The following is a 27,284-nucleotide window of genomic DNA, read 5'->3' on the forward strand; positions in this document are numbered from 1 at the left end:
ACTCCTTCTATAGTCTGCTACAGGCATCACACAGAAATTCACTGTGACAAATAACACAGAGGAGTCAGAAAGAGCCAGCCAGGTAACAGGAGGTATTTTCAATGCAAAAGCAATTCTGAGCATAATTATCATTTACCAATATTTACATTATTTGTATGGAATTTTAATCAAAGCTCACTTAATTAAGTTTTCATTTAAATGACTATGAATTGGTGGCAAATAAATCAACAATTAAGTCAATGACTTCAAACAGAGTAGACTCTCACCACAAGCACTGCCTTGCCAAACGCCACTCACCAGCTAACGAGTCTCAGAGCCATATTACCAAAGCATAAGGTGTCACTTCTAGCCTGCGTCAGGCAATGGTAACAACACGTATTGGGTGCCACACTATTTCGAGCATGAAGCAGTTCTGGAAACCAGTTTACAAGACCTCCTGTTCTCCTCAACATTGAACAGTATAAGATTAAAGCAGAACCACTCTAAAGATCATTTCAGTCAGAAATCTGAAAATTGCCAATCTCAGCTTATTCAATATTGTGAAGTAAGGGTTTTAAGAGTAAAGCCTATTCTTAGTTAGTTGAACAATGAGCACGTTGTCAGAATGAACAGTGACTCTGACTCTGCTGAGCCTCTGAAACTCTAAAAACTTATTTGGTGATTAAATGAGAAATACAGCACAGAATATAACCTTTAAGAATGCTTCTAATCCTGTCACTACCATATCTCAATTATCACCCACCTCTCCATCAGTTCTTGGCCTGAACTAACTGAATTTTTTTCAAGTTTGTGTGACTTGTACTTTCCAAGCAAAAATTTGTTTCCATGAACTCTGAAGTAATGTCTCCAATATCTGCTTAACAAAAACACAGAACCGAACCAAGCAGCAGAACATGTTCCTACCACTACAGATAACTCCACTACAGTGGGATTATATGGGAGGGAGAAGCTGACCCACAGTTGTTATATGCATGCATATACGCATTTTCAAGATGAAAATCAAATATAAATTCTACAGGTCTGCAGGCTGGATAAAGGTAAAAACCAAATATTTCTAGCAATATCAGTTTGCATTAAATAAAATCTTATTTATCTTAATCTTATCTTAATAGCAAAGTATTATAATATTCCCAAAATATTATAATCAGTGCTACAAAGTGCATCATATCTAAGATTAAACTGTTCAAAGATTTCTCAGACATACCTCTCAGCTGGAAATTCAGCAGTGAGAAAATTCAAACACAATAACCATTCTGATTGACATCCTTAACTGTTTTGGTTTTGTTTTTGCTTTCCATGGAATAATTTAGTACAATTATTTAACCATTTTCTATCTATCTCATTACAGACAGAAGTTTTAAGGAGATGATGATCACCACCAAAAGCAAGAGCTGTAACGTGTTGAAGGTTTTTGAAATAAATATGATTCTTACGTTTACTAATTTAACAGCTAGCCTATCTGCTGCACGTGTATCATGTATACTGGATCAATTTACTGGAGTAATGAAGCATATAAGCATAAATGTTAATTATGCTATTCTTTGTAATGACCATTTTTTCCACTGGACAGCAAAGCAAATTTTACTGGCAGCTGTCAGCATGTTGCTTTAAGGAATGGAATATTCTTAGGCAGATATACACATACAGGACATAAAATGCACACTTCGTTGTGTGACACACTGTGTAATGTAGTATTTGAGCACAGTGATGAACATCCACAGGGCATGAATAAATTTCACTTGTGTATTCCATTACTTTTGCAAAAGAAACATCAGTATTCTAAGTTCAATCACAAATCCATTGCCATCTGAATTTGCTTCATTACACAACCGTTTAGTTAGTTTGTTTTTTTTATAAACCAGATGTGTTGTGTTTATACATTGCAGTGAAATTTTATTTCCCACAATTTTAAATACATATTTTTATACCTATGCAAATTCTTGATTAATTGATTAGCCCAATATTGCCCGTGGGAGGCATAACCATCCTCTGTGATGGCAAAAGCAGAGTTTTACGTTGCTCTGATCCCGTGATATTTAAGCATCCCCAAAATACCACTCACTTCTTTGAAACTGTTCCAGTTCTCAACAAAGCCACCTAACTTCATTACCACGAATAGCAACAGCGTGATATTTCTTCTACTTGCCCCACCTTTGGGAAGATTCAACTATTTTTTGCAGTAAATCAGCTTTCATCAGTATAAAACTTCAAATATCTCACAACAAGGATTCAACAGAGAAAAAGAAGTGTAGGAACTCAGAAGTTTGATTCTAAGCCCCCCCAGATTCTTCCAAGTTCCATCTCTATGCCTTTTTCAGCTAAAGAATCACGGCATACAAATGTATGCAAAAATTCTAAGGTTTACATCAAGATCATATAATAACTGCCAGCATTCTGACTTGGATCACTCATAAAGTATAAGTGGTGATAACACCCAAGTTAATTTTACTGCTCCACATTGCTTAGCAATGAAAATAGAGCTACACACATCCCTGTGTTGGTTTACATGCTGTAATTGTAAAACAGATTGTCATACAGAAAAGTGCTAAAGCAGCTCTAAGACAGGAGTTAATGGCTCAAACAAAATTTAAGAATAAAATAAAAGTGAGAAAGCAGTTCAGTTACCTGAATTTTGATGAACAGGGTACAAACAAGACTGTACTATGGAGGAATAATTAGAGTCTTTAACCATGGTCTACTAATACAGATTAATAATAATAAAATAAATATGTGGGAAGAGCAGCTAAACATCAAGAAGGAGTGAACTAAACTTGGCTGAACAGTTCAACTTCACATCACCCAGAGGAGCTGGCTGCCCTGTTGGGATTCTGGGTCTCAGTGAGCAATCCTTTTTCCTCCTCAGAGCAACACTGAAGAAGTACCAGTTGCTTTGTGATAGCAGGTTATTAAGGGAAATTGTTTTTTAAAAACAAAACAAAACAAGAAGAAAGAAGAAAGAAGAAATAAGGCAATCTAATGCATTTACTTTTCTCGCAAGTTCTCAGAGGAATTCAAGGATGGAGAATGTGGAATCTTTCCAGTTGTCAACAAAGAGAAAGAAAATGAAAGAAAAAGATATTTAGAGGAAGTGATGAGTGGTTGGAAATGCAAGTGAAGAAGTAAGCTTTGTGCACATCTATGTGTTTCTGGATGACCACTTCTGATGACTGGTATTATAAAGCTATTCTCTATAAACGATTTGGAGGAAAGGGCTGTTCTACTGGTGTGGATGTACATTAACATTGGTTTCTATCAAGTCTCTGAAGTCTTTTCCTCAGGTTAAGTTTACAGATACTATCCCTTCCCAGCCCCTCTGCCATACCAATCAGCTCTCTTTTCACTCACTAGTCTCCACAAACTGTTCGTGTCTGAAAATCAGTCTCAAATCATAAACACAGCCTCTGAAATTCATCCTTTTCTCCAAAGCAGTCTGGTTTTCTCTGTACCCTTTCTTCCTGTTCCAGTTCTCATTCCCAACATAAATAGAATAATTCAAAGCCATCATTATGACCTGCACTCTACCCCCCTGAACTCCTTCCATTTGGCTTCATAAATTCTGCTTTCAGGAACCAGGAACTCACACAGTCATTTCACACCTTATCATGCTTGTTATCCCCTATTATAGACAGATTTGTAATGAGTGAAACAATGATCTACATGTTTGTGAGAATATAGATAAACAAAATGCTTGAAGCCTGTGTTTTCCTAGGCAGATCATTTCACACCTCACCATTGAGTGCATTAATTGAGGAGGTATTCTGCAGTTCAGTGTGCAAAATTCCCACCGATTCCAGTCGAAAAAATATTTTAAACTCAGACTGTAAATTAAGATTTAATTATTTCAGTGTGCAACACTAAAGTCCATACTTTTGAGTTCTGCCCAAATCATGCGAACTAGCAGCTGAGACTTCTCTCTTTATTACATACATTTATATAAACTTGAGTCACATGAAAACTTGTACCATTTTCTGAAAAGAGACAGGAAGAAATGGGTTACTCTTCTACCTCTATTCATTTGACTAACCTGCACTGGCTCTGGCTGTATCTTACTGGATTTACTCATTTAGAAATGACACAAATGGATGAAATGCCCAAGGTTAAAGACACCTTAGGCAAAGTATGCGGCAGTGCTAGGAGATAGAAATTCATCTGGCAATGAGTTCAGGATCTGTAAAAAAATAACTACAACACAGTTGCTCTCTGCCTCTTCATCTCTGGAAATTTAATATAAAGTAGAAATTCACAAACTTGTTAACAACAAAGTAAACCCAGTTCTTCAAATAAAGGACTGAATACCATCACAAAACTATCTGGCCTAGAACCATCACCACAATATACCAACAGCTGTCTCCCGGGCTTGGAGCTTTAAGACCAACAAAGCTGTTTCAAAATAACATTGTCCTAAGTAAGACTTTTTTTTACAGAGTACTACTGAAACAAATACCAAACCTTTCAAATCGTACTAACAGTGGAAGATTTAGGGCAAGGGATGTTCACAGAAAGCAAGTCCTCCTTTGGTAGATCTGTGAGAAAACCACAGCACAGGGTAAGATTCCTGGCTTTTGGGATTTCAGTATGCGCGCAATGCGATAACTACACTAGAGTGTCCTAGCTAGTGATCCGAAATCAACACATCATCAAGCACAAGGAGTCCTCTCAAAACTACACATATTCCATATTAAATTACAAAAATCTCTTTCCTTTAGATTTTTTATTTTTTTTTTAATTTTTTTTTTTTTTAAATTTTTCCAGGTTCCAGGTGTGTAAGATACACCTCTATAACACAAATACACCATCGTGTTCCTGTTTGTGTGTGAATACCTATTTATTTATCTCACAAATTGTTAGACCTGACCTCAGTAAAAGGAGAGAAAAGCTCAATTACTGAAAATCACACTGTTACAGCCCTGTGATATCCAGCACAAATGCATTAAACAGAAAGGAGCAACAGAGAAGGAGTGACATGAAAGGCAACATCTTGGTGGGATGAGGTAGGGACCAAGTGAGATCTGAATGACAAACAGCACCCTACATAGCTTGAAAAGGTCACTGCAATAAAAACAACCCAGGGAACTGGGAGCGAATGCAAGCATTGCTACAGACTGGGAGAAAACCCAAAATCCAAACAAATGGTACATAGAAATACAACTTCATTCATGTGTGAATGCCACAGATTGAACAGTGGAAACATTTGGGGAGCTGGCAAAATGGAGCAGGATTCCCCCCATGCCACCATATTAAGATATCTGAAAAAGTAAGCATTTACTCAGGCCAGTAGCCAAATCTTGCATCAACTCTTCAGCTTCTCAGTACAAGAATCTGGCAGAAAAATAAATGACATACATTTGCAAAAGAAGCCAACATTCTTTGATTGATCAGTATATTTGAGAAAAATAACCTCTCATCTGTAGCTTCGGCATGCAGTAAAAAGGAACTGGCCACATGATGACTTACACTGACCAAACTCTTTCTGTTTCTGAACCTTTGGGGTTGTGAAAGCCAGACGTACACAGGCATGATGCAAGCTGAGGGCATCCCCACAGACAAGAACCAAGCCGGAATGCAACATTCACCTCTGAAGGCATCCCACCACATCAAACTCTCTGAACATTTACCTGGCCTCCCAAAATAAACCCCATGGTGTGCACCGGCACCACGGTCCCTCTAAAAGAACACATTTGTAAATCCAAATCAAAATAGAGCAGCTGTTTAATGAAGGAACTGCACCTTCCTCACATTTATACTGAAACAAATGCTGAACAAATTTGCTGCTGAAGTCGAGACTGTGAGAAAAACAAAAATTTGGTCTACAAATTAAGATGCAGTGATGCAAACAAAGAAGTCCTTTTCACAATATTGCTTAGTCTATTGAAGGAATTGGATTAAGAAATAACAGGAGAGCACACTGTGCTGGGAAGAGCTGCAATTTCAGAAGTTTCATCAAAGCTCAATCTACAAACCCTTTTAGTGCAAATACAACCAGAAGACAGTATGGCTGCTGAAGGTAAACAGAGCAAATGACAGAGTTCAGACTTCTTTCCTTTTATGCAGAAGGGAGACAAAAGACAACACTTGTGAAAATTGTGAGGCAAAGAGAGAGGTGTGAACGGAAAAAAAAGATAATAGAATAATTAATAAGTGCTGAGCAGTTTTTCTCCAGGGATGTGCTGAGTTCTCCTTCTCTTGTACTCTTTAACATCGGATTGAACATCTTCTACTGGAAAAAGAAATCCTAGGTTCTATTGATCGAGTCATGCTTTATATTAAGATAAATTCAGTTTTCAGAGATGCTAATAACTGGCCAAGAAATATTTATAGATTTGTCTTATGTAAAGCTAATATTTATAAGCACAATAAAATGGGTATTGTATAATTGTAAATCTATTCAAGTAACTCCATAACCAGGAATAATCATTTACTGCTAGAAAAAAAACACAATTTAAATAAAGCACATACAGCCAAAGCATATCGCTCTGCCTCATCAGAGTAAGGAAATCCATGAATGGAATATCGACTCAGATGAAAACTGCCCTTAAGATGCTCCTAACAGCATACACCTGGATTCATAAGGAAAAAGGATGGATCGATTTAACTTGTCATTAGTACTAATAAAAAACAAAATAAAAATAACAGCTCACACAATAAGCAACCAGAAAACGTACAGAACATCCTGTGTACAAATACTGCAAAAAATTCTCAAAAAAATCACAGCCTAAGTGTTAGGCTTTTGATTCTATAGTCTGACGTGCTCATGGCTTACACGTGTTTGATTCAACACTTTCAATCAGCCACCCAACTGTGCAGGTGACAGCTGAAAATGTGGAATGCTTTCTAAATGTTGCCTTTCCATTTAAACAGCTGCAGAAACCACCATGATATTAGTTAGAACTATATTACTGCCAATGAGAAAGGAAGTATAGTTGCAGAAGATTGAAACTGTACCAAAAGACAATATTGTTATGAAGCCAGATAATTTCCAATACAACACAGCTAACAGCAGAGAGTACTAACAAGAACTATTATATGTTTGTTTTTTTCACACACATAACGGAAAAAATGTCCCACCTGAACACAAGCAACTGTCACATTTACCATGGGGAATAGAGAGATATGTAATTGTAGCACAGCAGGACCTTTCAGCTCTCAAGCAAGGCACCAGGCCTAGGAACAATGGCATGGAACAAGAATATTCACTGTTTAAATTTCAAATGTGTGACATTTATTGGTGACCTCAGACTAGTTGCTACAGGATGACATAAGGTCTGGTAATGAGAAAAACCAAGGCCTGCCTGGCTGTAGTACCTGAATTGTTCCCCAGCCATTATGGGAGCTATCAGTGAAACCAGACCTTGCAAAGTTACTGCTGCCACTGCTTTTCTGTGCTGCTGCTATTACAAAAAAGAGGCTGCCAGTTTTACACATTGACCAGCACTACTGTGAAATGAAGTGAAAACAGCAAAGAATAGTCTCTTTAGCTCAGTACCATGATGGAGCATAAGAATATAGGAACAATACAATTAGAAACAATTATCAATTCTAATGCTTTTGCAGTACATTCTTTTCTTCTTCTTCTTTTTTAATACCTTACAACCTTCTGTTTGAGATTTGCTTGTCTGTTATGAATTCATAAATTAATACATACGATGTTTCTGCAAAAACTAATAGCTAGAATAAAGTCTGAATCAAGTTCTGGCTGAAGTTCAGACATCTGCTGGCATCGTCAACATATGCTACACAGATTAGCAACAGCAATAATACCAGTAATAGTTGCAGCAACATGGAGCTGATACTTAAGAAAAAGTACACCCTCCAGTTTCAACATGAAAGCACCGACCGTGCTACTCCTCCTCTAATTCCAATCCATGGCTGCAAATGTGGACATGGGGCTAGAGGAATGAAACAGAACTACAATGAGTGGACCTTAAAGATTTAAAGTATTAAAACCAACTGAAAACAACGCGTGTGTATAAGTGTATATATAAATATATGTAAGGACTTTATGGCTGATGAAAACCTTTGTTCAAAACAACACATACAGAAAGAGACTACTGCTTAAAACCTGAAAACTAGGATCCGTTCTTCACAGCGTAAACACTGAGAACACAACAGGTTTTACCTTCAGTTCAATCTCACCTACTGTAATAAGAAAATCTTTATTGTCTTTGTCACCCAGTGGAGCACTAAGGACAAAATTCTTGACATTAGTTTTGCTTTCTTCTACCTCAGGGACAGCAAACAACAGCCATGGGTATCAAGTGGGAAAGACAGTCTATAGCACAGAGTTCATTCTAATGCTGATGAAGCAAACATATGTAATTTCCTCTTATTTGTAAATATAAATTAAAATTTTAAACCTGCAACTTTTTTTTTTTTTTAATTTGCTGTAGAATGCCATCAGAAAAAAAGAATGCTTTTAGTATTTCTATGTGAATTTCTTATTTCTAATCTGTACATTCTGTATTTCTGCTTGTACCCATTTTTCTCATGCCCTGTAAGTGGACACTGCTGCAAAGGAAGGGCCTGGCTCCTGCCCTTCCCTGCTGCCCATCAGTGAGCTCCCCCACTGCCTTCTCTTCCACAGGCTGAGCAGCCCCAGTCCCTCAGTCTCTCCTGGTGCCTCAGATGCTCCAAGCTCATGTTCACCTTGGTGACCCAGCTCTGGGCTCACTGCACTAAGATCCGTCCTCTAGTACCAGGGGTATGCAGCACACCCGGCGTTCCAGCTGCATCACAGCTGGACTGAGCAGAGAAGCATCTCCTCCCCAACCCAACTCACCTTCAGTGCTTGCCTAGCATAGCCTGGGTTGCTGTGGGCAAACTGCTGGCTTATGGTCAGCCTGTTGTCCCTGCGTACACTTCAGCACAGCTGCCTCTTTGCTGTCCAGCTGCAGGGTGTTGGTTATTCCTCACCAGGTGCCAGACTTTGCACTTCCCTTTTGTGAGACTTCTGCCAGAATTTTGAATGGTCGCTATGCTGAGCCCACTTAATTGTGGAATACTTCTTCCAGCAACCCAGAAACTGAATCTCATGCTGGGATAGCTACACACATCTAGGCTTCTTATCTACAGTTAAAACCCATGTCTTTCTGGCAAAAAGATGAAGGAGTTGCCTACTGAGATCTCCAAACCCTTTCATTTAGTCTCTAAGTAAGCCAAAGTCCATCCTTTGTGAGGAAAAAAACTCAGCTAAGGATTCTAGATGTCTGTTGTTGCTGCTTTATTTTCTGTCCCATAAATCAGCAGATAAAGAAACCACTTTCTCCATCCGGTAAAGGGTGACATGCAACCATCAGAAGGAGAAGCAATTATTTTCTATAAGATTCAATTATTTTTTAGAGATGATTTTTTCTGTATGTGTTTGCATCTTACAACAGAAACTGGAAACATGTTAATTTGATGCTGGACTGTAGAGAGCTAGGAAACATATTTCCAAGCATTCCCAGCATAGGATTTCAAATAAGACCAACAGTTACAGTGCATTAATGAAAGCTCTGAGTTTTCTCAGGAAATTAAAAAAAGAGAAGGAGAGGAGAGGGGGAAGGAGAAGAGGAAGAGGAAGGAAAGGGAAGAGAGAGGGAGGTGAGGGAAAAGGGAAGGAAGAAGGGAAAAGGAAAGGGAAAGGGAAGGAAAAATCTTATACTGCAATGAGATGGTTTGTATGAATTAACTTATATAATAAATACAAAATCCTATAAGAAGCTATTTTCAGGTTGAATGTAGGAGATCCTTCTAGATATTTGTACTGAATGTAATAAATATTAATATTTTACATAATAAAGTAATGTAGTCATAAACATAAGGGAATTGATTATAGTTTAGTTCAATTCTAACTCACAGACAACACAAAACGACAACAGTCACTGCAGCCAGCTTATTTCCCCATTCCCCTCTCCATGATGACAATAAATGCTTGTGAAAAACTCAAAGCAAACCCTGTCTTCTAAGCAGCATCCAAAAGACTCTGCAGGCAAATACAGTTACACTGAGCCAAATGCTTACAGTATTGTTCTTGAGCCAAAAAGACTCGTTAACACTGAAAGATGGTGCTGCCCTTCCAGTGGAACTTCAATAACTTCCTGGGAATCATGACAGTTCCTACTGCACGCTCTCAGATTTTAGAGATGCATCTTTTTCCCAAATTCAAAATATTCCCAAACCCATTCTGTTCCACTTTGCCACTGTTACAATAGTTGAAAATGATGAATGTATCTAATTACAGATCCATAAATCAATAACTATTGTGTGAAGAGATAAAAGCTTTGTGTTTTATTCCTTCGTTAAAAACAAACACACACATAAATACAGTTTCTGTTGGGATTCTAAAATTTGGTTTAATAACACTACAAAAAATATTAAAGCAAAGTAAAGCTGCTGGCAATCAAAACCCTTATATATATATATATATATTTTTTTTTTTTCTCTCTGTACAATTGAAAACAGTCTGTTCTATTGTATTGTACTTGAAGCCATTACAATGGCATTCCAACGAGTCACAAGATATTGCTAGAAAGAAAATACAGAGAATGAATGCACAGAGAAGAAAAAAGCTATTCTGACTGTGAGCTCTAAGAAACCATCCTAGAAAATGGTGTGTCAGGAATTGACCCTCTTCTAGAAGGAAAAAAAAATATCTAACTTTCCGTGTGTAAAAGGTCTCATTACCTTCTTTAATATTTGTATTTTTTCAAAATACGATCAGCAGGTGCACCAGCTTTCAAAAACCTCTCGTCCTTCATCAAATATAATTGTTCCGCATATTATATTAAGAAATACAAGCAGAGAAATGTAAGTGATGGGAGTTCAATTAAAAACAGCATAATATCTGTTGCATAGAAAATGATTCTGCAACTGAAATCAGGTTCTAATGAGAGGAAAAAAGGAATACATTTTCACATATTTTTAATTACACAGAACTTCCTCAAACATGATTTTTAATAACATATTCCATTAGGTTAACATCATATTTAAAGGAAGTGCATTTTCTGATTTCATTTCAAGTTTGATTTTGAGCAATTATTGTGTCATTGTTCAGCAGTAGAAAGGTTGAATTCATTTACTGTGTGGTTATGCTAGTTATGATTGATGTCGCTTCTCCAAATGATAAACCAATCACCCCAATGATGTAATGTCATTTTAAGAGTGCTATAATCACATTTCTCTCAAACTAGAAGCTCTGATGAGTTCTAACAAAGATTTATTGTAGATTAAAGACCTTCATAATACCAACAATAGATTGCTCATTTGATTCAAGATTTGAACAGTTTTTTTTTTTTTTTGTTTTTTTTTTTTCAGATCTACCCAGAATATCTATTGTAAAGGGCATAGGGCAATACATATGGATGACTATCACCACATATTAAAGATGACTTAAACTTGTGGAGTAGTTAGCCTGTAATTGCAGAGACTGAAGGAACTGTAAGTCGTGCCAAACAGGCACACCTATACAAGGAAATCAGTAGAAGTCTTCTGCAAATATTTCTTTCTCAGTATGCATTTTGGAGACTGTGACAGAATTGTTTAGAAAGAAGAACCCAGAAAGTGATAACTAACATTCATCACTGCTCAAAGACTTCCTGGAATCTATGCTGTAAATCTACGTGTCTTTGAATATTTATTTTTAACCCAAACCCAAATTTCAACAAAATATTTATCTACTATCTTCCAAACGTCTCAAGGATGTTGCAAAACTTACATAGCCCCAAATATAAATTAATAACTGATACATAAAAATAAAAACAATAAAACCACGGTTTATGTTTCTATATCATGTAAAAGCTACTCTGAAAATCTTACAGGAAGGATGAGACAAAAAAGGTAAGCCTTCCCAATCTGAATTGCAGATGGCAATCTGTAGTATTTTCTTGCGAAATCTTTAAAGGAAACAAAGTACCTACATGACAAGGACTGATAGGCTTCTAGGATGTACTAAATCAGAGGAGCAAGTGCTATAAAGCACTCTAAATGTTAAACAATTATCCTTTTTTTCCTATGTCCTGAAAACTAAAAGCAAGCCACGATATACTATAAGAGTTTAATAAAGAAGCACATTGATTGTTTTGGGGAAAAATTTTAAAGCATATAACGAACAACTCAGCTATTCATTCATAAACAAATCAAAGCATATCTGAGCATGCTGAAAAGTTTCCTTGTGCCAGCCACACGTGCGAAAGCTTTAAACTCTTTGTTACAAGCTTTTTAAAGAAACAATGAATAGCATTTAAAATGAAATACAAGGAATTCTTCCATCAACTTTTCAGATGTTCTCTTACTGCAGCTATCAATACCAAGAACTCGGTGTTCAGGGATTCTCCAGGTCTCTGGTCCCTAACTGCACTTTCCCTCTACCAAGCAACCCTCAATGTCAGTCTCTCTTACCATTATGGCCTCTTTAAGCCTTTGTAAACTGATACATCACAGCCTTTAGCCAAACACTGTATTCTGATATTTCTTCACAGTCCCCACTTACTGCCTTGCAAACAACAACTTGCAATGTTAGTAACAACAAATAACTATGATAATAGTTATTTCACAGAGCAAAACACAAACTATTCCATCAAATAGATCACTATTACACACAAATGGCTGAATCCTTCAAAGAACTCTTGATTTCTAAGACACTATTAAGCTTTTTTAGTTATCTATACTGAGTTAAACCGAATATATGTTGTCTACACATTCACACTTTTCTGTATTCCAACATAATTTTTACAGTTACTGATGAGTTTTCAATTTTTTGTAATTGGAGATTTTAGGACTTGCATCTCTTGAGATCATCACAAATCTCTCTAAACTAAAACCAAGCAAAAATACTGTTATCACGTTTTACATGCTCAGACCTCAAGATCAAAGAAGGAAACATGCTCAATATCTGCATTATTATTCCTTTTTTTTTGTATATAATGGTAGTTATCACAGATGATATCTAAAAACATGTTAGTTAGCAAATGGATTACAGAGTTAAAGGACAGTTCAACTTGGAAGTTACTTCAGGATGTCAGTAGGCTGAGCTCATACCAAGGCAGCACAGCTCTGAGATCAGGTAGCTCAGGATTTTAACAAATCCATTCTTGCAAATGTCCAAGGACAGAGACTGCATAGGCTCCCTAGGTAACCTGTTCCATACTTAGGGAAACGTTTTATCTTCTATCCACTCTGAATCTTTCATTTTTCAACTTCCACTCATTTCCTCATCTCGCCACTGTTCACCACCAATATTTACAGGGCACAATTTAAATCTACTTTATGTATCCTCAGAGGCATAAAGTTCCACACTCAGTGGTGTCTCTTACACTGTTCAGATCTGTACATTCACAGGTAAGAGAAGCCTTGAGCAGATCAGTAACTGCACTTAAAATTAAGCAAAAAATAATCACTTCTTATGCTTTGCTTATGATTCTTAAAAAACATTGAAAAATCGCATCTTTATTTCTCAGTTTTTCAACATCAAGATTGAAATAAAGCATTTCAAAAAAGAAAGAGAAGGGAAGGAAACCCTGAGCACTACAGAATATATGGCTGACAGCAGAACTGCAAATATCTTAAAACCGGAAGACTGAATGACCAGTATTTTGCTGAAAATATCAGTATTTCAGTTGAAAGTAACACATAAAGCACAGAACCTGATTCTGAAACAAGAACACAAAGACAACAGCAAAAGGAACACACTTCCTGATCAGAACCTCATCACTACATTAGGTGTTGTGCAGAATAAAGGACCACTGTGTGGATCTCTTTTACAAGAAACATACATTGAAAACTAAATTCCTTAGATGAGAAGCTTTCAATAACAATTCTATACTGCCTTTAGCACTTAGATTAAAAAGGTCTGTATAATAAAATGATAGAAAAACATATAGTACATTTTCAAAACATTACGATGAAATAAAACTATGATTTGCTGTTGACCTCATTTCTATATATGCTCTTAATTTTTGGGTGATGAAAGAACACATTTGCAAAATAACGTATAAGAGCAGAACAAACACATCACAAACAAACTCCGTACGTTTGCAATTTTTCTTACCACTGCTGGATGCCTGCTGCGGCCCTGAACATGCTCTTAGTAGGTATGAATTAGGAGAGAACTCCTCATCAGGATTGGTGTCCATGATTTGATGGGACGTGTTGCTGTCTAGCAATGGCATCTGGCAGCTAACTGGTGGAGGATTATGAGAACTGGGCAGCTGAGCAGATGGGAGAAGGCTAGACGAGGATGTAGGTGGAATGGGACGACCTGGGAAAGAGGACACAGGGATCAAAGATCAGCAATGAGAGTAATGAAAAAAAAAAAAGGAAAACAAATTCTAATTTACTCTTTGCTTCTGTGAGCTTTCCTTCATAACCTGGTATCAATCCATTCCATCAAATGCATGCAAATGAAGGCACCTTTTTTTTTTTTTTTTTCCCCTTTCTCCTTTTTTGTGCAATGCCCATTAGAATATTACTATTTGTGAGGAGGAAGGGAATAAGAGAAACAAGTATTCTGATTTTTACAAGTTTATCCAGAGCACTGGAGAAAACATTCATAAATAATTTATACACAGGAAAATACGACCTCTGTGATCCTGCCAAAGTCTGTGAGGCAAAGAGAGCTCTGCTGCACGTGAGCTACAAATGTTAAAATGCAGCAAAACTATCTGAAATGGTGCATTCTGATTTACACCATTTTTAAAGAAACAGTGGCAGAGCAAACACATGCTGCCTTTCTCCTTAGCAACTCGTTCATTTCTGGAAGCAAGAACCCCATTCTTTATACATATTAAATTAAGGTTAATCTCATTAGGATTTAAAAAAAACATCAACAGTAATACCAAGAACAATCATTGGAAAGTAACCACAGGTCCTTTAGAAGCTCTCACTGACACCAGCAAGCAGCACCAACTACTTTCTTACCTTCAAAAAACTTAAAGTAACAAAACCAGCTGTATTAAGGCAAATGATTATTATGCTTTGTTCCCACTGTATTCTCAACTTTGGCCAAACTGATAATAAGACTAAATGGCCAAGTTAACACAGGACAGATATCTGTTTAAGCTACTTGATAACGACTCCCATCTACCTTCTTTTATGCAATACATTCAATATGTACTGAATACTTCCCTTGCAGACTTGCATTTACCAAGAAATAATTCTAATATTGATGACACAAATAATTACTGTTATTATTCATGATTGTGCCATTCTTATGAAATTCTGCAGCACGTGTTCTAAACAATCAAGGAAGCAGTACAGAAAAAGCAGTTTCAAATAATTTATTTGCAACATGTAGACTGAGCTCTATCGGTTCTGTAAACCCGACCTTCTTGTCACAACTGCCCTGTGACTGCAGATACCTTCACAATCACATTTTGAAACCTTCTGTTTCTCAAAATGATTCTAACGCCCCTCATCTCACAACGAGTCTCATACTGTACTATACTACTGTACTATAAAACACCCTGTGATACAGATGGGAACCTCAGTCTTCAGTTTCACCACTTTCAGAATTTACATCCAAAATGTAAAACAGAAGCTGGTACAATTTGTATCTACTCTTCAAATACTAATATTATAAAGTTTCTATAAATAAGATTTTTATCTCATCGTGCATTGCCAGCAATCCTATGCAATGGATACTTACTACTTACTTCTACTGACAACAGTAATGCAATTTAGTCATATCCCCAAAGAAACGTAAAACAGAGACAAATGCTACTAAAGAGAAAACAAAGTCTAGAAGCTGTTGTGTTACTATTTCAATAGGAAAAAATAACACCAGTTCTTCATGTATCTGTTCATATGCATGGGTGTGCTGCATAAACTCAGGAACGGCACAGAAAGATACTGAACACAGTCTTTTGAACTAAAGCAAGCAAACAAACACACCCCCCAGCACCTTTATTCCTTATATTCTTTTCCTCATTACTTTCTTGTCATTTACACTATTTCTTAGTGAAACAAAAGCTTGATAGCTCTCCTTCAGGAGGCTTTCTGATTTTAGATAGCTTTGCACTTCCTTGCTACACAACACCTCATTCTGCAAGGGCCTTCGTTTTTTCATTTTCTCTTTTACTCTCCTTATCACCACTTATATTTCCTTTCTTTTCTCCCCCACATAAGATGATATAGTAGACAACAAAGAGTTATTTCCATTTTTTCTTTTTAACAGTGTCACATCTCTCTTCATCAACTCAGGAACTTCTATGAAACCATTCCTCAATTACAGATCCACTCTAAGTCCCTAAGGCTTAAAATCTGCCTTGTAGTCAATGATCAAAAATCAGGCCATGCTTGTAGCTGGAAATGATGCCACAGGCTTACAACCATTCCCAGCAATGCACCCACAAAAGCTGAGTATGTAGATCAGATACTGGTGTGAAGATTTCCTTTGAAGAAAGGCTTCTCATTAATGAGCTCTTCACAGATAGAGGTGGAATAAGGCACCAATAAACACCATATTTCAAACTTAGAGAATGAGCCCCTCCTGATGGATAAGATGTTCCTAATGCCTGGAAAAGTTTCAGGAGTGTGAAAATTATGGAGTTCTTTGGAACAGGATACGAGAGTGATAAGGAGTGACTGGAATAAGGTCACTATCTTCTTGTTTGAGGATGAGCTTCAGGAGGGAGAGAACTGCATGCAAGAGATCTTATTAGAAGAATAAGGCCAAGAGTTTTATCATGCTGAGAGCAGAAATATCTATAATGGGCATCAGCATTCAAATTGCATTGGTGAAGACCAGTGGCAAAAATAATGATGTAAGCTCCTCAGATACCTGACATCCCATAATGCGGCATTCAGCTCAAAGTTAACACAATCATTCTAACTGCATCCTGCATAAATTTTCTAGAATATATGGGGAAGAATGCCACTGAAACCAGAACTTAGATTGGATTGCCTATCTGCCCCCAAAAGTAATTCCTGCTGACAACTGCACATGCAAGCAAGTCAAGCTTTCCATTTACATTCAAAGTTGATGAAGCAATTAAAACATTCCTAAGAATATCCAAAATATCAGACAAAAGGTACAACGAACATTTATCTAACAACACTGGTTTCATAGATTAAACCCTCAACTTTTTTGTGGTAGTTCAACCACAAAACAGGAGCAGGACAGAGGACTCTAAGGGCTTCTGTCTGCTGACCTGGATGTCTCAGAACTCAGATAATCCTTACTGGCATTCTCTGCTATGCCTGAAAAAGGAGCAGTGAGATTATGGTTTGGGGGCTTTTCCATTGTTACTTGTTTGGCCATGTGAAGCAGAGGAAATTGCTGAGGTAGCCTATTGCTGACTTCCAAATCCTGCTTGTGTTCTTCCCGAAACAAGTTTCTAGGCTCAAATAATCGCTTCATGTTTTAGAGGGAATGACATTTCCTTTTACTTACATATAAAGAGGCTGTTTAAGTGATGTTCCTGACAGCACCATTAGCTACGAGACCCAAAAGTACAGCAATCTCTATCCAGGGAACCTATGACTGAGGAAGTGACAGGGTCAGAACAGGTGACGAGCGTACTGCTGCAAAGCTGCCATGTGTGGCCACCGTGTAACACAGCAATAGGGCTGCAAAGAAGGTGCTCTTGAGTCCAGACACTTGTAAGACAGCTAACACGAATTCTGCTCATCTTAATCACAATAACGCATTTGGGAAAGGGATACTGCCATTGCTGTTAGTGTAAGAAACCAAAACCCACCAACAGCACTCACCCACACCACTCCCAAAAGGAAAAATCACTGCTTGCAATCACTCCTTATTATCATACATCATACATTTATCTGAGACACAATCAAAGAAAAGAAGCAGGCTGCTTATCAGTTTCTGAAGTTTTTAAGATGTACTTTCCACGCTCTCCCTTCTTTTCTCTCCCTGAACTCCCACTCAAGAGAACTGTGGAGTTTTGGAGACAAGTAAAATCCACACGTGAGTAAAACTCCAGCTCCAAAACTTTACTGTGGTGTCTAAGAGGAAGCTGGGAACACACAGGATGGAAATGAGTGAAATGTAAGAATTCTGACATGTGAGCAGGCACTGTGTAAGTATCCATTACAAAAACCATCTTGAAGAGCAGCTATCCAACCTCTTCACTTAATTGTAATATAGTATGGTATTACTATCTATAACAACTTTCAGGAAAAATTGTTTTATAACTATTTATGTAATATTTATGCATATGTTTACCCCACACACTTAGGCAGGAATACATCATCTCCAAAAAGGAATGCTACTCTGGGAGTCAGACTCTGCAAATTCAATTCATGCACTTAAAATAGCCATTTTGCCATAAATTGTGTCAGGGTAAAGACCACAACCTGAATGCTGCTATCCCACACATCTAAGTTATCCTTCTCAATACAAGAAGTTATCACCAGAAAATTATGAGTCTCACAGATCTCAAAGCTTACTATATTTGTGGTGGAATTTTCTAGCTTCCCCTTTTAGATAGATCTCACTTTTAAAGATGTATACTGCAAAAATGGGAATAGATTTTATCCCCCTACTTTTTTTTTCCTTACTTCAGGAAACCCAGAAAACCAAATGGGATCACTGTGCGAAACACAAGGCAGGACCCTGCTTCCATGAGCACAACTCATGCTATCTACAGAACACGATGCACTTCTGACTGAATTTCCAGCTCAGCCTAATTGAAGCACCTCCATCGTCAGCAATGTTAAGTTCACTTTACAGAGTGAGAAACATTGCTAAATGTGTCAGGAAACAACTAGATAGCACAAGAAGCATGTTTTTGCAGTGCAAAGCACTATAAATTAAGCAGGCAGCTGATGAAGGTGAAACCTTCCTGAGATATAGCACATTCAGCACTCTCCCTACTCCTCACAGAATAATTGCTTTTTTTCAATTTTTTTTTACAGGAAAAAAAGCCATCCTTCAAATATTCGTGCAAAGCAAGTCCTGCCAATGGACTGGGCACTTTCACGCAGAGCCACACTTACTACATCAAGTATACATCATTGTAGCTGGCATAGGAAATATTTATAGTTTGTATTTGATGAAATTATTACAGGTAAGTGGCATCAGGAAAACTCATCCATTCTCTGTATGGTACCTGCATCTATTATTTTTGTAGTGAAAACAGAATTTGTACTTCAGTGCACTGGAGGTCAGCATGGAGGCCCAGCAGGCAAAGCTATTGTCATGGGAGAGATCTGTGTGCCCTCAGAGCCCAGCAGGCTGAGGGGCAGGCACAGCACCACCCAGCAGATAGAGCCTCTGCAAGGAGCTGTAAAGGCTGCTCCATTAACTCTTGATCTGCTGGGCTGCATTTCAAGTAGACAAAATTTCCTTCAGCATCGAGATATTTCAGTTTGCATAAACTCCTGCTGCACTTCTACTGTAAGGCAAACACGCTTCAAAAATCACAACAAAAGATAAGACATAAATCAGGATCCTGGATGATAGTTACCACTGAAGAAAGGTACTCCCAGTGCTTCTGAAGCTCCTACCTCTCTGAAAATGGCAAACAAAACCAGTCAAGCCTTTAAGAGAAGTCATTTCATGGAGTCTATTTCACAAAAGTCAAATGAGAAAATAAGGTCTTCCTAGCGCATGGGGCTGACATTCTTGCACAGACCTGCTCACTGATGCTTACAGGCATTTCTCTGCTTCAAAAGGAACAGTCAGAGCAACTAAGAGTGAAATCAAAAACATCATATCATACAGGGAAGAAAGGCAGAAGGTGCCTCTGCAAGAATTAGGAGAGAAGGCCAAAGGGATCTGTGATATATATAGCAGTGAACTAATGAAGGCAAACCAGCACTCTGTTTTTATATCTTTCCCGCTTCCGAATGGACAATAAACAACATAAGTTTTTCAAAACTCCTGTTATGCAAGAAGTGTAAAATCAAGGCAAGACTGTGAACAGAGTGAAGATAATGGAAAAAAAAAACAAACCAACAAACAGAAACTTACGTAGCTACAGTATAGGCAACAACTGTCCCCAAAAGCCGATTTCTATCACGAAGTGAGGTTTGTTTATCTGTCAGCCTCACCCCCTCATAGCAGAGCATGTGTAGCACAGAGCCCAGCTGCACTGCTTTCACCATCACAGATCCTGTTCTGCCCGGCAAGCGGAGGTGGAAACATCTGTGAAGTGAGAGTGCTTCATTCACAGCCTGTCCTCACTCTGCTCCTTGGGACTACCTGCAGCCATTATGCTTCAGGATTTCACTCAAAACCCTGAAGCCCTGAAACGTTACTTATCTTTTCATTTGGTGGGTTTTTCATTTGAAGGAGCACTGAAGTTGAAAGGATTGCACTGCAGGTCCCCACAACAGCATGAGCTGAACATCAGTGTTCCCAAGGCCCCACGGCACCCCCAACACACAGCCTGTAGCACTGTGGGTGAGTGCAAGCAGCTACAGCTGCCAGCCCTCCACAGGTGGTACCAAAGTCATTACCATAATGAGGGAGGGCAAGAAAGTCAAGAAAGCTGCCAAACAAAACCTGGAAATAAACCTAGATTCTCCCTGAAATAAATGCATTAAATCTCTCTGGTGCAGCATTGTTAAGGTTCTAGGTAGACTTTGACAAAGGACAAGAAATTGTTTATGAGAAATTATATGTGATAGAAAAAAGATAAAAATTCAATGGCCAATGATTTTTGTGACCATAAAATAAATAAATTAAAAAAACCTTTTTTTTTTTTTTTTTTTTTTTAAACCAATATTTGGTTGAACATATTCAATAGGAATATATTGTATCCTCCTTATCTCCTCTAGTAGATCCACTTTCTGCGCACAGAGGAACATATTTTAAGAACTGGGACAAATACAGAAGAATCATTAGCTGCTAAGCTCTGCTGCTTGGGTTTTGTTTTTTTTTCTTACTTTATTATGGATACATTCTGCAAACTCCTGCAGGCGTTGTTAAGTTCCTTAAGACATTTCACCTCTGTGTGGTTAATATTTCCTAAAGCACGGAGCTTCTACACTTCTTGAATATGAAAATCACTGCATCAGTGCAAGGTACTATCATTACTAAAATCTATGCAGAAAAGTAAGACTAACTCAGAAATCAATCACTTCCCTTGTGGCTTTTAGCATTAAAATCAAAGCTACATTAATTTTTCCAGGCAATCCATCTAAAAAAGATATCGGCATTACAGAACTTGGATGTTAAAAATAAGTAGACAGTCATGACTCAAAAATAATGTAAATCAATTCAGCACGTAAAGGAATAATTTGCTGCTGTCCAAAGCTAACATCACTTAATTCTTGTCTTGTTGAATCATCTGATACCCCTTCCCTCTTTAGTTAAACTAAGATAAATAATAAAAACAATTTACAACTAGAAGATGTCAGGGGTTTGCAGCTGTTCAATGTCTTTTGGGCAGATTAGATTTTGTAATGAAAAGATATAACCCTCATTTTATAAAAGCTGTTGCTGTCTTGGGAAAAGCATCAGTGAATAAGATTAGAAAACTCTTTTACTTCTTGAACATATTATACTAGCAAGCTGATTACTTGGCATATGTTTAATGATACATTCCTAGCTGGAAAACAGGAATTTGTTTCACTGATTTTTCCCCATCACTCTTGAAGTCAGAGTGCATTCTCAACTCTCACAGTATCTCTCATTCAGCTGGGAAAATCTGAGGGAGAAGAAAACTGACAAACCCAGCTGAACATAAATCACATGAACTTGCATTATCTTCACTTCCCTATTAAAGGCTCTACTGAACTACGTGTATGAACTATAGCTGACAGTAAAGTATAACAACTTGTCAGCACTTGTTGTAACTGGCACAAAAATAATACTCTAAAATTAGGGATGTATTTGGAAGAACTTTCCAAAAATTTACAGCCACCACCACATATGACTGAATTTCCTTCTTTGGTAACTTAGTAGTATGTAAACTGGGAAGATAAAAAATAATACTATTTACCAATTTTATCAGCTCATACAGAGCAACGCATTCATGAGAGGGAATTTCAGCAACGAAAGGATTGTAATTAGTTCTTAGATGGATAACTACCAGGAGCCATATGAAATCTACTGCCTTACGTGCATCTACAAATAGATGATTTGAACTTTATACCGGTGACAGAGTTTGAGCTATGTGATAAGAACCTGTTTCAACTACCCAAACACCCCCTGTTCACCTTTACCTTATGCTGTTGAAGAACCGCTTTATGTCACCTCCACTACATACCCTCCTGACTGTCGTTGGCATTATTTCTAATAGAGACATTCAATTCCAGAAGCCTTTCAACAATTAGTGATTCATGTGCTTGGCAGCAGTGCTAGGTGGGAAAAATAACACTATCTTGGACAAATATGAGAAAATTCAGACATGTAATTATTCATCAAAATCCATGAAAGTCATGCATAGCCAGTATTAACTGGTGGGTTTTGGGTAACGATCAGAGATCTGTGATAACTCCTTGCAACTTGCTGAAAAAGCAGCTCAGATTTCTGACGAATGAATCTAAAGCGACCACAAGGCTCCACAGGATCAGTACTGTGGAAATGGTTGAATAAGATAAATAATACATTCAAAATCTGCTGTATTGCAGTGCTGGTGCTATATCCTGGTTAATTCTGCTTTGGTTACTGAAGTCTGCCTTTTAGTTACACCTACAGTGTGAACATGGCATTTCTCTTCCTACACTTGTGTGCAATGTGCTCCTGAGTTAGTGCTGAACATCTGCTCTGGTATGCTCTGGAAATGTCTGCTGGGAAACACTAAGGTGCACCGAGGTAGGCATCACTGTAACTATCCACTGCTATTGACGCTGACAAATACATTTACATGATGTAATCTTGATGTTTACAGTTCTCTTTCATGTGGTTTCTTCTCTCTTAAGATCTCATCCTGTACTTCTCACCCAGCACAGCAGTAGAAGTGTTGCGTGCACAAGGACACCAAAGGCATGACTTTGCAGCTATCTAAGCCACTGGAGGGATTTTCCAAAATACAAAAACTGCTTAAGCACTTATCTTCCTGTGTCTTACTGCATTAGCAACCACATTAACATCTTCTTTCCTTAAACATTTACTGGATGCTGCAAATATTATGATATTTTTGACTGAACATTTGTGTGCCATGAGAGGAAGCTATCAGGCCTGTAAGAAATCCTGCTTCAAAAGTGAGAACATTCCACAACTTAGTAACAAACCACAGTAAAATCTCAGCTCCATTTAAGTCGATATAAATTGTATTTTTGCCTTTAGCACAGCCAGGATTTCACCCTAGAGTCCAAAAAAAGCTTTTGCATAGAGAGAAGCTTCCCCAGCAGAAGTCTGTTACTGACTTGAACTCTGGGGCTGCTGTCGATTCAGAACGGTCCATTGAGCTCAGATCTGGAAATACAGCTTGGAGCTAAACTGCAGTTAAAAATCAAAGGGGAAATGAAACACCATCACTAATGTGGAGCTAGGCCTGTTTAGCCCCTTCAGAAACCTCCCTGATGTCTTCTGGTGAAGCAGGCTGTTCCCAGAAGAAGACATAGAATACGTAAAGCATTCAAATACGGGATTATGGACAAAACTACCAGACCACTTGCAAACGAGCAATTTAAGTGCAGGTAAAATTCTGTTCACCCTTAGCGCTGATTAAGGTTTGGAGTAGTTCCCTCTTTAGAGTCCACTTCTCATGCAGTTTGCAAAGTAGACACAAATAAAGAAACAGAATAAAAACTATGAAGGAAAGGAAAATATTTACTGTTTGTGGGACACACTTTGTATGAGCACTGCAATCTGCATACTTTTCTGGAAAAAAAAATCCAAAACAAACAAACAAATCCTTAAAAAATGATTATTTCTGAAATGAGAAGGTTTATTTCAAATCCCACTTCATCTGGGAAGATTTTAACCAAAATAAAAGCTTTCAGAGAGGCGAATTCCAACACAACAGCTATCAGACCACTATTTTAGCACTGGCGTGTATCACCATAATTACTGGCACTCTGGGAGAGCAGTACAGGAAATTAAAAAGATAAAATTTTCTTTTAATGAAAGGAAATCACGGAGATGAAAGACTACTCCATAGAAAAGGGAGCTTCACTTTGCAGTACTAAGAAAACCTATAACCTTATTAAAAGGCATTTGCAAGCACAAAATTAGACATGTTAAAAAAGTAAGAAATATTTTAATTACAGCTACAATTAAATTTGCCAGAAAGAATTAATAAAAATTGGGATAAATATGCTTCCCTTAAAAACAATTGCAGGGCTCTATTCCAGACTTTTCTGTGAAGAAAAAAAGCCAGCAAAATCCAACAGGTTACAGAACAGCCTGGATGTGCCATTCTGTACTGCAGCACGAACTGGATCTTTAAAATAATGACAGTTCCTCTCATCTTTTTGATCTTAAGGCACTTTATAACTACAGCTCAGAAATACAGGGACAAAGAAGAATTAAAGCAACTGAAGCTGAAATATGCTACTTTGGATTCCAAAGTTTGTTTACACCATTAGAAGGCACTCAAATATATATCCCCATAAATGACAAGGTCCCAGCAGCAAATTAACAGGAACAATTTTCCCATCTCAGGAGCTGTCAAGATGGGCTCTGTTAGCCAATTTATCTTACTCCAGCACATCTCTGGTGCTTGTCAATCAATATGTGAAACATTTGGTGCTGATTGCCATTTTTCTATCCACTTCCTTTTGCCTCTCGTACCAGGCAATTTACTGCAAGTCAATCAAGGTTGAAGCAGACCTTGTTTAAATAAAACACTGTTGAGATCTTTTCACACCAACAGTTTCAAAAACAGAATGAGCTGTAGCTTTTCACATTTACATTTATACTACTTTTTCTATTTTTCCCAAATGCCATGCTGAAGTTAGAAGTCATAACTAAACTCAGCTGAAGGATTAGGGACTAAGTGATCAGGGAGGATGAACTGAATATAACCATATTCAGTCTATCAAAGGAGACAGAAAACATTAAGGAGAATGGGATGACTTTTCTTTCTCCCTGGCTTGAATTCTGGCCCCCACACTAAAAATCCTTGTCTGAACTTCATTGCTTCAAAGGAGATAAGCTGTATTTGTAGTTAACATGTCACCAGTGAAAGTAAGATCAGTTTTCCCAGCCAACAGTTCAGTGGTAAGTGTCCCATGTCCAGAAGCTGTGCACAGTCATTTCAGTTTCTTGTTTCGCTATGGATTGCAAAATAGCCACATGTGCATTCACAAAAGCAGAGCATAAAATCACAATCTTCTTACTTACAGCATCAGTGAATACTTGAGGCCTGCATTTATGTGCTAAATCAGTGTGGGCTGATGCCGCCAAATAATTCAGTTATACCTTGTTATTTATTTGCTCCAAATACTCTAAATCTGATGGCATACAACAGCAACAAAAGAAACTGCAAGTCAGGACAATTCCTGAGATCCCAGAAGTAATAAGCCAGAGGACACCTTCCACTCCATAGAAAAGGAGGTAAGGGGAGTAAGTCTTCAGTTGTTCATGCTTCTTATTAATAAGTACATTCACTCCTGTTCCCTTGTTAATGCTGAATGATGTGAGGGTGTTGGGCACCTCCCTTTCCAAAAAGAGCTCGCTACCATACATTATATACTGTATGATGCACTAGAAAACAAACAACTTTTGGAAGACAGAAAAAAAAATTCATTTGCTCCTCTGGTCAACAATTTACAGCCGTCACTAGAGCATAAAAAGGGCTTAGGTTATCAGAAGGATGCATGATACAAAAATCTGACATTTGCCTGCAGTTAACACATTGCAACATGTCCTGATGAGAACATCCTCACTCATTTGTTAGTACTTTAATATGAGACCCATTATCTTCCTAATCCACAATGTGTATGATAATGTCCATAGTGCACCTATAATAGCCAACTGCTGACTGAAAAATACAGAACGTATCACTGAAGCTGTATACAATCACCTGTCCTGTCCTGTATGGCACTTCAAAAGCCATCTCTATGGCAGTAGTTTTGGCTAACATAATGCACAATCACACTCAAAAATGTTGTGTTTCACTGCCTTTTCAAGAAAGTGCACACTGTTTTAATCCTAGAAAGGTTAAATACTTTAAAAAAAGAACAAGAAAACCAAGAAAGCAAGCTGACAAGCACATGAGTCTCAAAAAGCGAACAAAACCTTGCTACTTATCCTCCCCAGTAGGTTGCTGCAGGAAACACTGCTGAAGTCATCCCCAATTTCAGGATCTCCCCTTATGCTGCTGCAGGGCACAGGAAATAAATCCATGTAGTATGTGAAAAACAGTCATATTCCACAGGTGTTGGTATTCTATAAACATGTGTACACACATGCGCACACATACATCAGGACAGAAGGTGTCTTAGCCTTAAGAGTTATCCTTTGAGTTATATTTGCAATAAATTTCCCATTACTCATGAGAAGAAAGATGTATGCGTTACTCTGCACTGATACTGCAAAGGGAAAGAAAGATCAGCAAGATAAAAGTAACGAAAGGTCTTTCCCACAAGGCAAAACCAGTCAGCCTGATTCATGTGCGTATGATGTATGTGCTTCAACAATAGCTGGCAGCTCACAACAAGAATTATTGTACAAGCAGTATAACAAGTCTGCATTGCTAGTGTAGCACTAATGCAGCAGACAATGTGTGATTTTTTTCATAGTCTTTAAAAAGAAAAAAGCAAAAAAGAAAGCCTCCCACACTAATGTCCAAAGGACCACATTCACATAACATCTATTTCCACACTTCTGTGTTATAGAAAATTCCCATTCATTCTTTCCACCTTGCTGTTTGCGCTTACACGGCAGGGGTGTGGGAGCAGAGGGCTGCAGGGTGCCCTCAGCGAGCAGAGACCAGCACTGCCCTGTGACACAGCAGAGCAAAGCAGAGCAGCTCCGGCAGAGATTAAATGCTACGGACTGACCATGCACCACACACTGGAGGGAAGGAGGAGATGGGAGGAGGGTGCCTGCAGTCTGCTTTTAGGTTCTCACTGCCCTAATCTGTTGGCAGTAGGCAGTAAATTACATTAATCTCTCCATGCCGAGTCTGTTTTGCCTGTGATGGTGAATGATCTCCCTGTCCTTCTCTCAACCCTTGAGCCCTTTTCTATCGCATTTTCTCCTCGTCCTTTGAGCAGTGAGAGAGCTGTTGTGGTAGAGTTGAGCTGCCTACCAGGGTCAAACCACAGCTAAAGCATCCTTGATTTAAAAAAAGAAGAAAAAAAAAGTACCATTTTAATCCTCAGAAAGCTGTGGGCCTACTGCATTTGCTGCTGGCCAAGGCATGCACAGAAAGCCAAAGCCCTGCAGTCCTACAGCCCCCTCGGCCCTGCAGAAGCTCTCAGCTTGCAGCACACTCCTGGCAGGAATGCAG

At 38.1% G+C, this 27,284-nt stretch overlaps 1 protein-coding gene across 18 annotated transcripts in view; it reads right to left on the minus strand.

Moving 5' to 3' along the window:
* Positions 1-27,284, minus strand: part of TENM2 (teneurin transmembrane protein 2) — a 564,904-nt gene that overhangs the window by 184,847 nt on the left and 352,773 nt on the right. For 15 of the 18 annotated variants that reach the window (XM_072348382.1, XM_072348381.1, XM_072348380.1 and 12 more), the window contains one exon: positions 14,024-14,233. The exons of 2 other annotated variants lie outside the window; for them this stretch is intronic. In XM_072348382.1, the coding sequence (XP_072204483.1) occupies positions 14,024-14,233 (210 nt within the window). Of the gene's footprint in view, positions 1-14,023; positions 14,234-19,906; positions 19,992-27,284 lie in introns of those variants that run through there. One more of the 18 variants, XM_072348389.1, reaches the window with a different exon arrangement.

This window comes from Excalfactoria chinensis, chromosome 13 (assembly GCF_039878825.1).
Source record: "Excalfactoria chinensis isolate bCotChi1 chromosome 13, bCotChi1.hap2, whole genome shotgun sequence".
NCBI lineage: Eukaryota > Metazoa > Chordata > Aves > Galliformes > Phasianidae > Excalfactoria > Excalfactoria chinensis.